Raw genomic sequence first — 13,620 nt, forward strand, 5'->3', positions numbered from 1 at the left:
CCTGCACCACCACAAATCACCTGCTGATCACATTTTCTTCTTCTTTCCCTCCTGGTGAGCTACACACTTCCTTGTGCTAGTCGTTCTCTCAGATATTCTGCCCATAGCTACACTAAAGTATTTAGCAGGTTTTAAACATACATATTTGGTCAGAGAGCTCAAAGCTAAATTGGTGATCATCTTCCAAGAGGAGTGTGAAGGGCTGAAGGACTGCACTTGCTTTTGTTTTAGTTTCTAACATTCCATTTCTTGTTGCTTGGACAGGACTGTTCGGTTAGTACTTTTTATTTTTCATTTAAATATAGTTGCACTATTTTCCCTTTCTTCCCATCCCTCCCCCTTCCTCTCAAAGTCATGGCCACTTTTTACTCTCTCTCTCTCTCTCTCTCTCTCTCTCTCTCTCTCGTTCTCTCTCTCTCTCACACACACACATAGCCATATTCATATGTACAACCAGCTGAATCCACTCAGTGTTGCTTGTGTGTATTTGATTTAGAGCTGACTACTTGGTATAACTTGGTATGGCTACTTGGATAATCAACAACGTGGCTCATCCCTGGGAATGATAAATTCTTCCTCTCAGCAGTTATTGGATGTCTGTTGATCATTAATTATGGGCAGGGTTCCATGAGATTCCTGCTTTCCATCTTAGCATATCTATCCATGTTGTCATTGTTCAGATCTTATTCAGATAGCCATATTGTTGAGGTATCTTGGGTAAAGCTTCCCTGTCATTTCTAGGAGACAGTCTCACAGCAGACTTCCTGTTCCTCTGGCTCACACAGTCCTTCCACCCCATCTATGATCCATCAGTGAAGGGAAGAAAGCAACTGATGGCATTATCTAGCTGTAATGTCTACGTACCACAACAATGATCAGTGTGGCAAGATATGCCTAAAAGTGCAATAGTGGCACTCCTATCTAGGCTGCAACCAACAGATGTCACATTAGACTTAAAGCCCACTCAGCAGAAGGAAATCACACCTGAGACTATAAACCCAGCCAATGCCCAGGGATAATGAGTCCATGGACCTTACAGGAGGCCATACCACTGCCACTTTAATAAGATATCATAATTCCAAACTGCATGCTAAAATGTGGACCCACAGATAGTGTAGCTCTCACCTCTCATCAAAGATGCCTCCATTAGCAGCAGATGGAACTTACATAAAACTACAACTCTTCAAAACATAGAGATCAATTGACCAAGGGGTACCAAGCCCCAGTGGATGCATCTGCAGCACAATTCCTGCACCTACGGCATCATTCTTTTATCTTTGTTTCTAAATTTACTAAATAGGCATTGTTGGAGTGTTGGAGTGTATGTTGGAGTGTAATTTGGTTTTGCCATATGATTATATTACAGATGACTAAATGGTATTAATTATATATAAAATCACACAATTTTGTTTTGTGAAACAGGGTCTCTCTACATAGCCCTGACTATCTTGGAACTCAGAGTGATAAGGCATGTGTCACCACAACCAGCCAATAAATTTACTTTTTAACAATGGCAGTATTAGAGATACTTAAGTATGAAAGTCTTAAAATTGTGGTTCTCATTTAAAATGTCTCCTATAGGCTCATGTGTGAACTGCATGGTCCCCAGAAGGTAGCACTATTGAGGGAGGTTGTAGGACTCCAGGGCATAGTAGCTAGCTGAAGACAGTGGGTTACTAGGGCCATTCATTCTCATATTCTTATAACCCCCACTCTCTCTCCCTTACTCCACCTCTCAAGGAGTTATACAAATTTCTGTGCTACCTGTTTCTGCAACCACAACGTTCTACCCAAACACAGAGCAATCAGCTTCAGATTCAACTCCTCGAAGCCAGAGAAGCCACATTCCCTGCAGTTTTTACACTGTTGCAACATTGCATTATAGAACACCCATCTTCAATGAAACCTTCAATGAGACATCTCACCCCTCTCCTCCTCACATCAGCATTGTTGCCAGCTGGAATTTAATTTATAAATATGGTGCTTACACATAAATATGCAAAATAAAATCTTTACTGAAAATCGACTCCTTTAAAAACAAGCTTTGACTTCTTTTCACACCGCAATGAATGGTTTCAATTGAAGTCAAACATACTGACATAATACACTTAAGTAGTTATTCTGGGTAACCCCATGAAAGGTAGCATTTTTCTCCCATGTTCATCACATACACAGAAAGTACTTACATGAAATTCACACAGCCTGTGCCAGCTGGTGGGGCAATCCAGACGAAGCTGAGGTTGGTTGTAGGCAGGTGACTCACATGAGAGGCCACCACACTGCACATAAACTGGTTACCAAACTGGTGGTCGGACATGATCCCTGTGAGACAGAAAAGGAGGGGTGTTACAAAGAAAACAAAATGAACTCCTTCCTACCCACCAGTGCATGATGACATTTTATGGACATTTTTATTTTATACTAAGGCTCATTAAGCTAAGTGACTTCCCATAAGTTATGCAATTTTCTCTTTTCCTTGATAGAGGTAAATTGATCATTTAAAACATCATTATCATTAAAGACCTATGAAAGCCATCAATAGAGAACGTGTTTGCCTTTGTAGGTCTCTACTGATCACCAAATCCCCTCAGAGCAGCATGCACTCTCAAGTCTGGATTTCTCGGAGCTTTCAGAGATGTGGGAGACCACACAACACAGTAGACTGGGAGGTATGTTAGCACAGAGATGCTCTGGGAGGTACTTACAGGATGTGGACTTCTGTTGGGCTATTTCAGAGGAGATCAGGTTTACATGGCAATGTCACGATTTTCATACTGGAAATCTTACAGCTCGGGGAACAGTACTCCAGACCTAGTTCACTCTCAGGGGAACATGGTTTGACTCTTAGAATACAGCTTTCAGAAATTGGAGATAATGGTATTACTGTCTTAATTTTCATGTTGGTGGTGTGAGGACAGAGTGGGTCTAAGTTAGTGACTTGCAGTTGTGTTAACAGAAAGAAGGGTGTTGATCATTTTGTAGTTTGTACCATGTTCCAGCTTTTGTCTATCTCTGTGTGGGAATATCCAGAGTGACACTGCTCTTAGATGGACTTGCCTAGGGCTGTGTTCTGTGACCTTGCTTATGTTCAATATGAAAACACTATGGCATATCTGCAGGTAAGTCAGCACCTACTGAGGTATCGGGGATACCTCTGATCCCTTTTAACAGAGCCTTTCTTTTAAATTTTACACAGATAAGAAATATGAATTAAAAACTAAACAATAAGGAAACAACCTATTTAGAAAATAGGTTGAAGAGATTTTGTACCAAAGAAAATATATATGGTAAATACGGTACAAAAATATTCAATAATATACACTATTCCAAAGTGCACATTAAACAACAACACAGCAACTACCTATCAGAACCACTCAAATCCCGAACACAGATAATATCACCTGCTGATGCACACACACACTGAGTTCACAAAATCCTTCAGCTCCTTTGGAAGACAATTTTCTTATAAAACTAAAACTATTCTTATCATAACATATAGCAATGGTCATCCTTGCCACGCTCCCATGTGAAATGAAAACTTATGTGCATGCGCGTGTGCATGCACACACACACACACACACACAAATGTTTAAAGCAAATCTGCTAATAAATTCTAACACTCAGAAGTATCTAGAAGGTCTTTCAGGAGAAGGGTGAATAAATTAACTATGATCTATCCAGGCAATGGAGCCTGATTTAGTTAAAATGGAAAAAATAATGAGTAAGCTCTGAAAGAATGCAAAGAAAGCTGAAATACGTATAGTACCATGCAAGAGTAGCCAATTTGAAATGACTACAGGATGCCTGATTCCAGCTAGATATCACACTTTAAAAAGGGAAAACTAGAGAAGCCGTTCAAAGCTGAGTACTCACTGGGCCTGGCAAGGGAGAAGGGAAGAGCAGAACAGGGGTCTGAGGGCAGTGGGGCTATTCTATACAGTGCTTCAATCGTGGACCGCAGCCATTATGTAAATGCTCAAACCTCACAGGACATAAAACACTCAGAGTAGCACCTAGTAGATGCTATGTGCCCTGGGTGATAATGATGTGCCAAGTGCAGGGTCATTGATCTTGACAAATGTGCTACCATGGGCAGGATGTCAGCTACAGAGGTGGGGTTTTGCCTTTTCTTTCCCAATGTGTAGAGGCAAGGGCTATATGGGTAACTTTTAAACTCAATTTTGCTGTGAATTTAAACTTGTTAAAAAAAAAAAAACACTTCACATATTAACTAAAAAAAACTAAAACATTGCCAGGAATAGGAAACTAAGTTTCAAAATTCTCTCATTTATTGAAGTTGTAGTTTTGAGCGAATGCTTTATACTCTCTCAAAAAAAAAAAAAAAGACATTTCTGTGCCCCCTATATCTAAAGTATAATAAATTTGTTATGAGACAGAAGGAAACAAGAGTCCATGTTTTGGGAGCTCACAACAGTCTATAGGGGTGAATCCACTCCTCCTGCTCCGTTGGTCCATGGACATAAAAATTTAGATTTCACATGGAAGACACGGGGTGTTTAATTCTCATAACAAACAACACATGAGGCAACACTCCATGATGCATTTAGCGAACTGTTCATGATGTTCTTCCTGTCTATCAGAGTAATTTTATGCAATAAAATTCTCAGTATTTCCCCACAAAGCCTCTCACATCATCTATGCCTGAGCCATCTACAGCGGCTACTCAAATATAACTTGATTTAAAGTAGAAATATTTACTTTTATTTTTTTATTTATTTTATTATATTACTATTATTATTATTTTTGGTTTTTTCGAGACAGGGTTTCTCTGTAGCCCTGGCTGTCCTGGAACTCACTCTGTAGACCAGGCTGGCCTTGAACTCAGAAATCCGCCTGCCTCTGCCTCCCGAGTGCTGGGATTAAAGGCGTGCGCCACCGGCTGAAATATTTACTTTTATTTGCTCAAAACTACAACTTTAATGAATGAGAGAATTTTGAAGCTTGGTTTTCTATGCCTGGCAATGTTTTAGCTTTTTATTTACTGTGTGCTTTTATTTAAGGCAAGTTTAAATTCATAGAAAAATAAAGAATTCAGCTCTTCAGTTGCTCTAATCATATTCCGAGTGCAGAAGAGGTAGCTGCAGGTAGGAGTGTGTTTGGCAGTGGAGAGCAGACCACATCCTTCCAATGTAGAAATCCCTATTAGGTGGCCGATGCACAGAGCAAAACTCAGCTTCTCTGGATTGACCTCTCATCGTTTTTTAACCTCAGCTTCAGCACTGTCGGCCTGTAAGTCCTTCCCATACCCTTCCACACTGTACACCTGAAGTATCAAGTGGGCCCCTCTGCTGTGTTAACACAAATGATGCCCTTGAACTAAAATACAGTCTTCAACTGTTCTCTCTCACTTCACAAATCCTACACTGGGATTCACTATCATCTTTTCACCTCCAAGACAACCCGATGTTCCTCTCCTGGTTTCTGCTGAGCCCTTTACTTAATCCCAGAATACTAGAAATCATCTGGAAAGTTCTGCCTCTTATCCTCCACTGTATCCTCCATCTCATAGGAAATCCGATATCCTTCTGGCACCTGCCACGGTATGCACAGTCAATATTTAACTTACTTAGTCATGCTTTCAATGGCTTCTCATTTCTCGAGATTAAAAACTAATACATATTTTTTATTAATTTATTTTCCAACTTAGATCATTAACATTTCTATGCTTTATTTTGTTGTGTGATATTCTCATTGCTAAACTGTTCTGGGTCCGTCCCCCCCCCCCCCCCCCCCCGGGGATTCCACAACAGCGCCTTACCCGTTTCTGTGCCCCATGACTCTCCCTATTCTACCAAAATGAGTTCTCAGAAAGGCCATGTCCTGCTTGCCTTCCTGCCCAGGCTTCCCATCAGCCTCCTGCAGAATGCAATCTTCACCTTCTCTCCTTACGTTTAACACAATATGGCTTCCCATCCTCCCTAAATCGTCCATTGGGTCTGAGCTCTAAGTGCCAGCCACCAGCCTTAGAAGTATATGCCCTCTCATCTTTAATAGACTAAGTCCTATGTCCTCTTCAAGGGCAGGATCAATCTAGCTTCTTTAATACTAGGAGGAAAGTCACTGAGGTAGGGATATATCAACCATGGCCTCATCCTCAAAGACTTCCATCCTGCTCGTGGCCTGATTCCCATGTGTGGGTAGGTGCCCTTTCTGCACGTCACAGCAATCCACCTGTTCTTCCATCTTACACAGGACTTTCTCCCCACAGAGTATATGAGAGTCCATCTTAATCATTGTATTCAGGCAGACAGCGCAATGTATGCCCCTTCATAGATATTTAAGAAGTATTTTCTGTTTAAATATATAAACAACGTTAAAAATGATAAAGATGTAGAAAGTACAACATATGCATGCCTTTTGATCGGAATAAGTCACAACTGATCTAGAAAATGGAAGAAATAGGCTAGTTTTGCAAGGTAAAAATGTTATTGTCTCATTTCTATTTTCAAGCTGCGTCTTAGACAAAATTCATCAAGCCAGAGAAACCATGAAGTTACAGAGATAATGAGACTCACAGGGAGATGACATTCCCAGAGCAGACTCAAGAGCCATGACTCAGGAACTGCCTGCCACTCCCCTCCTGGTCAAGCACGAAGCAGGGACCCAATGTGTGGAAATGACACATCTGGAAGTCAGTCTAGCCACAAAGGAAAATGAACACTCCAGCTATAATCATGTGGGAAGGGAAATTCATGGAACAGACTAAGGTTTCAAACTTTTGTAAGGTGATTCATGTCAAGTAGTTTCTCTTGCCTCAAAATTTCTCTTAGGGACTGAGTCGATGTCTAGGTCACATACTACCTTACTGAAATTTATAAGCTGCTGACATACATATATATGTCATATATATGGCTGATGTGTGTGTATATGTGTGTGTGTGTGTGCATCCACCCTGTCCTGAGTATGTTAAATATGTTATAGAATGATATTCTTGCTAGCTAGCTGTCTAGGACAGCAGTTCTCCAACCTGACTGTCCAGTGGTACATCTAACCTGAGTACAGGGATTTTAAAAAGCTTACCCATCAATTATTATTTGTAGCCAGTACTTGAAAATTATTATTAGTATTAGGTATTATTAAATAATATTATAAATGCTGTAACTATGTAGTTATAAATTAAATTAGTGCATATCAAATAACTATACAGTGATTATAACATTAGTATTATCATCATTGTTAACATTATCTAGAATTCTGAGGTTAGGGTTAAAACTATTCAAATTATCAAAATTTCAATACAATTTAAAAGTATCCAACAGAGTCTTACTGAATGGCCTTTGTAGTAATAATGTAAAATATCCTATATTTTTGTCCATTACTCCAAAACTGATCCCAACACATGTCTTCCAGAGCCTTGTGTCTGTGGATGTATGTGACGGGGTCTGTGTGATGTATATGAAGGCAAGAGGACAGCATTGGGTACCATTCTTCCAAAGGCTGCCCACCTCCTCTGAATTGAGCTAGACTAGCTAGATAGCAAGCAGCAAATCCCTCCTGTATCTACCTCTCCAGCACTCTTCAGAGCTACAACCATTAGAAATGTATTTTCTTTAATAGAAACCAGAGGGGGATAATCTGGTTTTCACAGAAACCTATTTTGCACATAAAATAAATGTTAGACTCTACCCAAAATGACTTGAGCGAGGAAAGTGGAATAAACTAACCTTACATATGTGCTAACTGGATGCTACTGATAAAAATGCACATTAAAATGATGAAAGCAATTCATATGTACAAATACAATGGTAAAAGGGAATGTCAACAGAAACACTTCTATGATTGGGACCATAATACTGATGTGTTATTCTTACTAGTTGGGATACCAAGAAAATAAACAACAACAAAAAATTTGCACACAGAAGTAAGCAACAGAGCCTGGATCCTAACCAGGGCATTTGGTGAGTAGCCAGGACGTTATACTGAGTCCCAACAGGAAAGTTACAGTGTCCCCTTTTCACATGAAGCATCAAGGACATGAGACAGTCCCCTGAGCTTTGAGCACACAGATCTGTAGCTATTGTCAGCTTTGCCCCTGTCCAGCCCCATTCTGACATCTGGGGAATGCTGGTCCTGAGCATTGAGACCTCCGTTAGCTCCAGAGTGTTCTGAGCACGGTGTGAATAAACCAAAAGAAAAGAGGACTTTGCACAAACACAGACATCATGATCAGGGTGCACCCAGAAGATGACAGAAAGAGAATGACAGCAGCCAGAACGGCTTCCACTGTCCCACAGACACAGGTCATCTATCTCCTCAAGGCCTGCGTCATGACAGACGAGCGATTCCTGTATGTGACTTAGAATCGTATTCTTAAGATATCTGAAATCTAACTACAGTAATAAATTTATCTTTACAGTCTTTCCATGCTACATGGCGGGAAACAAGACATGATGAGTTTTAATCATACTTGTGAAAATAAAAGAACTAAAATAGAAGGGTTTAATTAATCTGTTTCTCAAGACACAGATGAAAATAAAGTGTACAAGTATGTTATGCCTTTACATGTGTGTCATGCAGTTACAGTAAGGGCTTTTCCATTCACTATTGTGGCTATATGGAAACTGTCACACAAAACACTTCTCATAGAACTTCTGCCCTTCAGTAAATACTTTGAAGAAAGCATGGCTCTCAGCAAAAGTAAACATGTGTGGTCTTCTGGTTTGACGTAGGACAAGGACACTAGTTTACCATACAAAGTCTGAAGTTCTACAAAGTGACATAGCTGTTATGATTTCTCCATGTCATTAAAGCCCTTTCCTTTTAGATGTTTTGTATACATATCTGAAAGGTGCAATATTCACAGACAACATATAATTTTCATATAAGCAATCAACAGAACTTTAATATGCCCATCCCTTTTATGAAATCCGGGTGTTTCAAGATCATTGTCACACAAACTATTAGACTATTAGTTTATTGCTATCCAGCATTTGTCTTCTGCCAGCTGTGGTAGGAGAGGAACCCAGAGCAATTTCCTTTATCCATATCACACCTCTGCAAGGCTCATCTCATGATGGCTTTAATTATTCTAAACTTGCCTCCATGATCCCTTTTTAAGGCAGTGACACACATTTCTGTGCCTTCCGGGATGTCATTTTCTCTGACAAGTCTTCAGTTATTTTAAGTTTGTGACTAAACCTTGTATGAACCCATTTCCCTGAGGAATGCTTCTCTATCTTTTAGTGTGCACACTGTGGGGGTCCTCGAAACTGTAACCAGGAGTTCTAAGACTCCCCCTCCCTAAAATAAGATGTCCATAGTCTCATAAGACTTAGCTTATACACTTCACTTCTAAACACCACTCTGGAGATTTTAGTACCCCAAATAACAATCTTGTGAGGAAATTATATTCATGTTAGGCTTCATGGATCAAAAATAGGGGTTACTCAAGTCTGTTGAGTTTGTGATTTTCCACAGTTAGTATCAGGAGCCAGGAACATGTCCTGGTTTGGTTTTTCACACATTTCAGATGAAAACCTTCTATGCACACACATGATGAACCCCAGAATTATAATTATTAATTATATTAATGCTTCCGAGTCTTATATGAAAACTGTTGCTGCCAATCAAACTGATAAAATGCAGAGAGTGTTATTTGCTATTTGGAAGATTTGAAGAACAGTTGGTAGAATGTTTTCTAGAAAGCTTCCTGCATGCTTCTATGGTAATGCCTCATTCTGAGACAGATCCCCATTCTGACAGTTTTAAGTCACAGTGGCTCCCCTGTGCAGCAAAACCAACCAGTTACACTTGAATGTTTACAGCTGCTGAGTTTACAGATCAGCATCCTTTCCAAAGAGCAAGTGGAGCATGTACTGTCATTCCTGATGCCGAGCTGCTTCACCAAAGGCCATCTCTGTTGCCTTCTTCATAACAGCACACAGGCTCTTTCCTGAATAGCTGTGTACTGGTGGACAGCTAGGATATGCTGCCTGGCTAGCAGGCACTACCCACAGCATGCAACACATCACACTAGCTACCTGTCCACAGTAACATTTCATCTTACTACCTGGGGCCAACTTAGTCCTCTGACCTCATTTTGTTTATGTCTGATTGAAGTTGCATTTTACCTAGGTAAGGAGTTGCACTTTACACTATAGGCCAAAGAAATAATTAAAGAAGAGGTGTTTCGAAATATAAACCCATGGCAGTCTGGGGGCTGAAAAGAACCTCTATAAGGCTTTCTTTAAGAGAGCATCAGACTTGAGGCTGTGGCTATGGTGGAGCAACACTAACTCCAGGGAGCCTCCTTCATCCTTGCAAGTCTGCCCTCTTCACTATGAACGGAATGTCCATTTGACCCCCTTGGAAGCATATAGCAGTAATTATTATGCAACATCTTTAGACCTCTGCACTTCCTGATTTGGAAAACAGAAAAGGATGAGATCCTTTACAAAGAAATAATGCAGAACAAACAGTAACAGCCAGCATTTACGCAATGATACAAAGTTCTTACTTTGTATCCTTTTTACAAAGACTTCATATGTAATGATACAAAGTTCTTACATTGTATTCTTTTTACAAAGACTAGCTCATTTGCTCACTAGAAACCCTGTTTCCACCATCTAGACACTCAGCCTGGTGAGTTTTTTACATTACTCCACTGTTTGATTGACTTACGTAGCACAATCCTATTATCTTTTGGTGGAATGACCTTAGGTGAGTTATATAAACTCTCCAAGTCCTAATAACATGGAAAATAAGATATAGTCAATGAAATATAGAAGTGATTACATGAGACAATTCCCATGGTTATATGCCAAGTTTCATAAAAAGTTGCTGGGATAGTGTCCAAGAAGGGCAGAAACTTTATCTACAGAAGTGAAAACTGTATTTTAGTCTTTCTCTGTCTCTATTAGACTCACATAAAATTCCATTAAATATGAATTCTGATCTAACATGGTAAGTTAGAGGCAGTACAACTCTTGATGTACCCCAAAGGCTCTGCATGTAGAAGCAGGATTTATTTGTCTTAACTATGCCTTCATAATGGCAACCCTAAAAGTGTCCCTAATTCTAAATAACCTATTACTGCTGCCACATTGGAATAGCTCTACAACAAACTGCTTTATCAAATATTTGGCCTTTGTTAGAACAAATAATCCCATGGAGTTCTATTTGTAACCACCCAAAGTCTCCAAGCCACAGACACTCCTCCAAAGCCTGTGAAAGGTTGTGTCATTAACACTGTCTTCTCTGCATTAGTACCATCTCTCAAGAAGCTTTCTAAAACAGTCTTTTCTGAGTTTCTTTGAAAGTTCCTATAAAATATGTTATTTAAACAAAGTTCCGGGGACACTCTGCTGCTGTCCTCATTCATGGTTCACAGAATTCAATCTAATTGAAAGAATCATATAGACAAAATACAGCCTCTCTGGAAGGGCCAAATAAACTTGAATGCAAGAGTACACATACACTATCTCATCTCCGAGAGCTTCCTTCAGAAATGCTTCTGAATCTACTCTTCACATCACAGATCATGGTTTTCCCTCGTTGAGGATGTGTTCTGAATTCTCCTGCTCACAAAATCTAGTCTAAGAATGTATTTGTGAGATAAGTCACTTCTGAGAAAATATTAGAACATATATTACAGGCTATCGAGGTAATGGAACGATAGGAGCTGTCCGTGGTACTGAAGCTCACTCCTGCTGGGTACCCAGCATGTACCTGCTTTCACTCAAGGCATTATAGCTCAATTAATATGTTCCCTACGTTTTCTGCCCCTTTGCTGTTGCAACCACTCATCAATAGAATCTGAGCAGAGGAACCGCCAGACTGATTTCCAGAATGGTTGTACCAGCTTGCAATCTTACCAACAATGGAGGAGTGTTCCTCTTTCCCCACATCCTCGCCAGCATCTGCTGTCACCTGAGCTTTTGATCTTAGCCATTCTGACTCTGTCACCTGAGTTTTTTATCTTAGCCATTCTGACTGGTGTGAGGTGGAATCTCAGGGTTGTTTTGATTTGCATTTCCCTGATGACTAAGGATGTTGAACATTTCTTTAGGTACTTCTTGGCCTTTTGATATTCTTTGTTTAGCTCTGTACCCATTTTTAATAGGGTTATTTGATTCTCTGGCATCTAACTTCTTGAGTTCTTTGTATATATTGGATATTAACCCTCTACCAGATGTAGGATTGGTAAAGATCTTTTCCCAATCTGTTGGTTGCTGTTTTGTCCTATTGACAGTGTCCTTTGCCTTTGCAATTTTATGAGGTCCCATTGGAAATCAGTCTGGTAGTTTCTCAGAAAATAGGAAGAACATCAACCAACCAGACCCTCCAGAGCTCCCAGGGACTAAACTACCAACCAGAGAGTACACATGGAGGGACCCATGGATCCAGCAGCATATGTAGCAGAGGATGGCCTTGTTGGGCATCAATGGGAGGAAAGGACCTTGGTCCTGTGAAGGCTTGATGCCCCAGAGTAGGGGAATGCCAGGGCAGGGAGGCAGGAGTGCATGGATGGGTGGGTGAAACAACCTCATAGAAGTAGGAGGGGGGGTGGGATGGGGGTTCCCAGGGTGTGTGTGCGGGACCAGGAAAAGGGATAACATTTGAAATGTAAATAAAGAAAATATTCAATTAAAGAAAAAAGAATCTGAGCAGAACTGCAATGCACTATTTCCTAGATGAAGCAATAAGAAAAGATAGGCAACTTCTATGTTCTTTTGTTCTCTTGTTTTCAAGGCAATGCTGAACCAAGTTTGAGAACAGCCTCCACTGCTGAAGATCAGCCTGGAGACTAACCCACCAGTGCTATCTGGTCCACGTGGCCTTCAAGTCAAGATACGATTCAGGCTAATCTGCTCCAACAGCAAAGCCAGACTCATCTTGCTACAGCATCATTTAAATGCAAATCCTACCATAGTTCACTCCCTTGCTATGCTAGTTCTTAAGACAAATGATTTGGTCTTACTGATTTTGAACCATCCCTCAAATCATTACATGGTAAGTGAATAACCAAACTTTGTAGTCTGCTTCTGTTTTCTTCATAATGCTATGCTTTTTCAGAAAGAGCCATCTACTTTAGAACAGTCAAGGCAAAACTAACAGGGATAGATTGCATAGAACTAATTGATAGGGCCCCATTTCTATCCTTTTTTTTTTTTTTTTTTGGTGAAGGCATTTGTTCAGTACTCATATTTGTATTCATATAGAATTATGGATGCATTAAAGAATGTTAGAGTAGCAAATTAAATCACACACAATACTAAGAAGTATAGCTTAAAATATGTATTGTAATATAATTTACTGTAAGAACTTACTACTATATATCACAGTAGCAGATTATGTACCAGAAGGAAGAATTAGCGGGGCTGGCAATGTAGGTCAGTGGTTGAGCACTTGGCCATCATGGACACGTAGCCCTGAATTCAACCCCAGAACTGAGCAAGAAAGCAGTAACAATGAATGAAGATTTACGAAAAAATGTATTCCACTCATTTTTCAGTATTTTCATGTTTTCCAGACCCTCAGTACCTAGGTATTTCCTGAGTGAGACAATACTACCTTAAGGAAAAAACGCTTTTCACATAAAAAACACTTTTCACCATTTCCATTTAAGATTTATTAAAATTCATGCTTCACTATGTCAAC

At 40.0% G+C, this 13,620-nt stretch overlaps 1 protein-coding gene across 4 annotated transcripts in view; it reads right to left on the reverse strand.

Moving 5' to 3' along the window:
- The window catches only part of Reln (reelin), a 438,806-nt gene that overhangs the window by 313,541 nt on the left and 111,645 nt on the right, over positions 1-13,620 (reverse strand). For all 4 annotated transcript variants that reach the window (XM_021163945.2, XM_029477127.1, XM_029477129.1 and 1 more), the window contains one exon: positions 2,187-2,322. In XM_021163945.2, coding sequence (XP_021019604.1) covers positions 2,187-2,322 — 136 coding nt within the window. The remainder of the gene's footprint in view (positions 1-2,186; positions 2,323-13,620) is intronic.

The sequence above is a fragment of the Mus caroli genome, chromosome 5 (genome assembly GCF_900094665.2).
Source record: "Mus caroli chromosome 5, CAROLI_EIJ_v1.1, whole genome shotgun sequence".
NCBI lineage: Eukaryota > Metazoa > Chordata > Mammalia > Rodentia > Muridae > Mus > Mus caroli.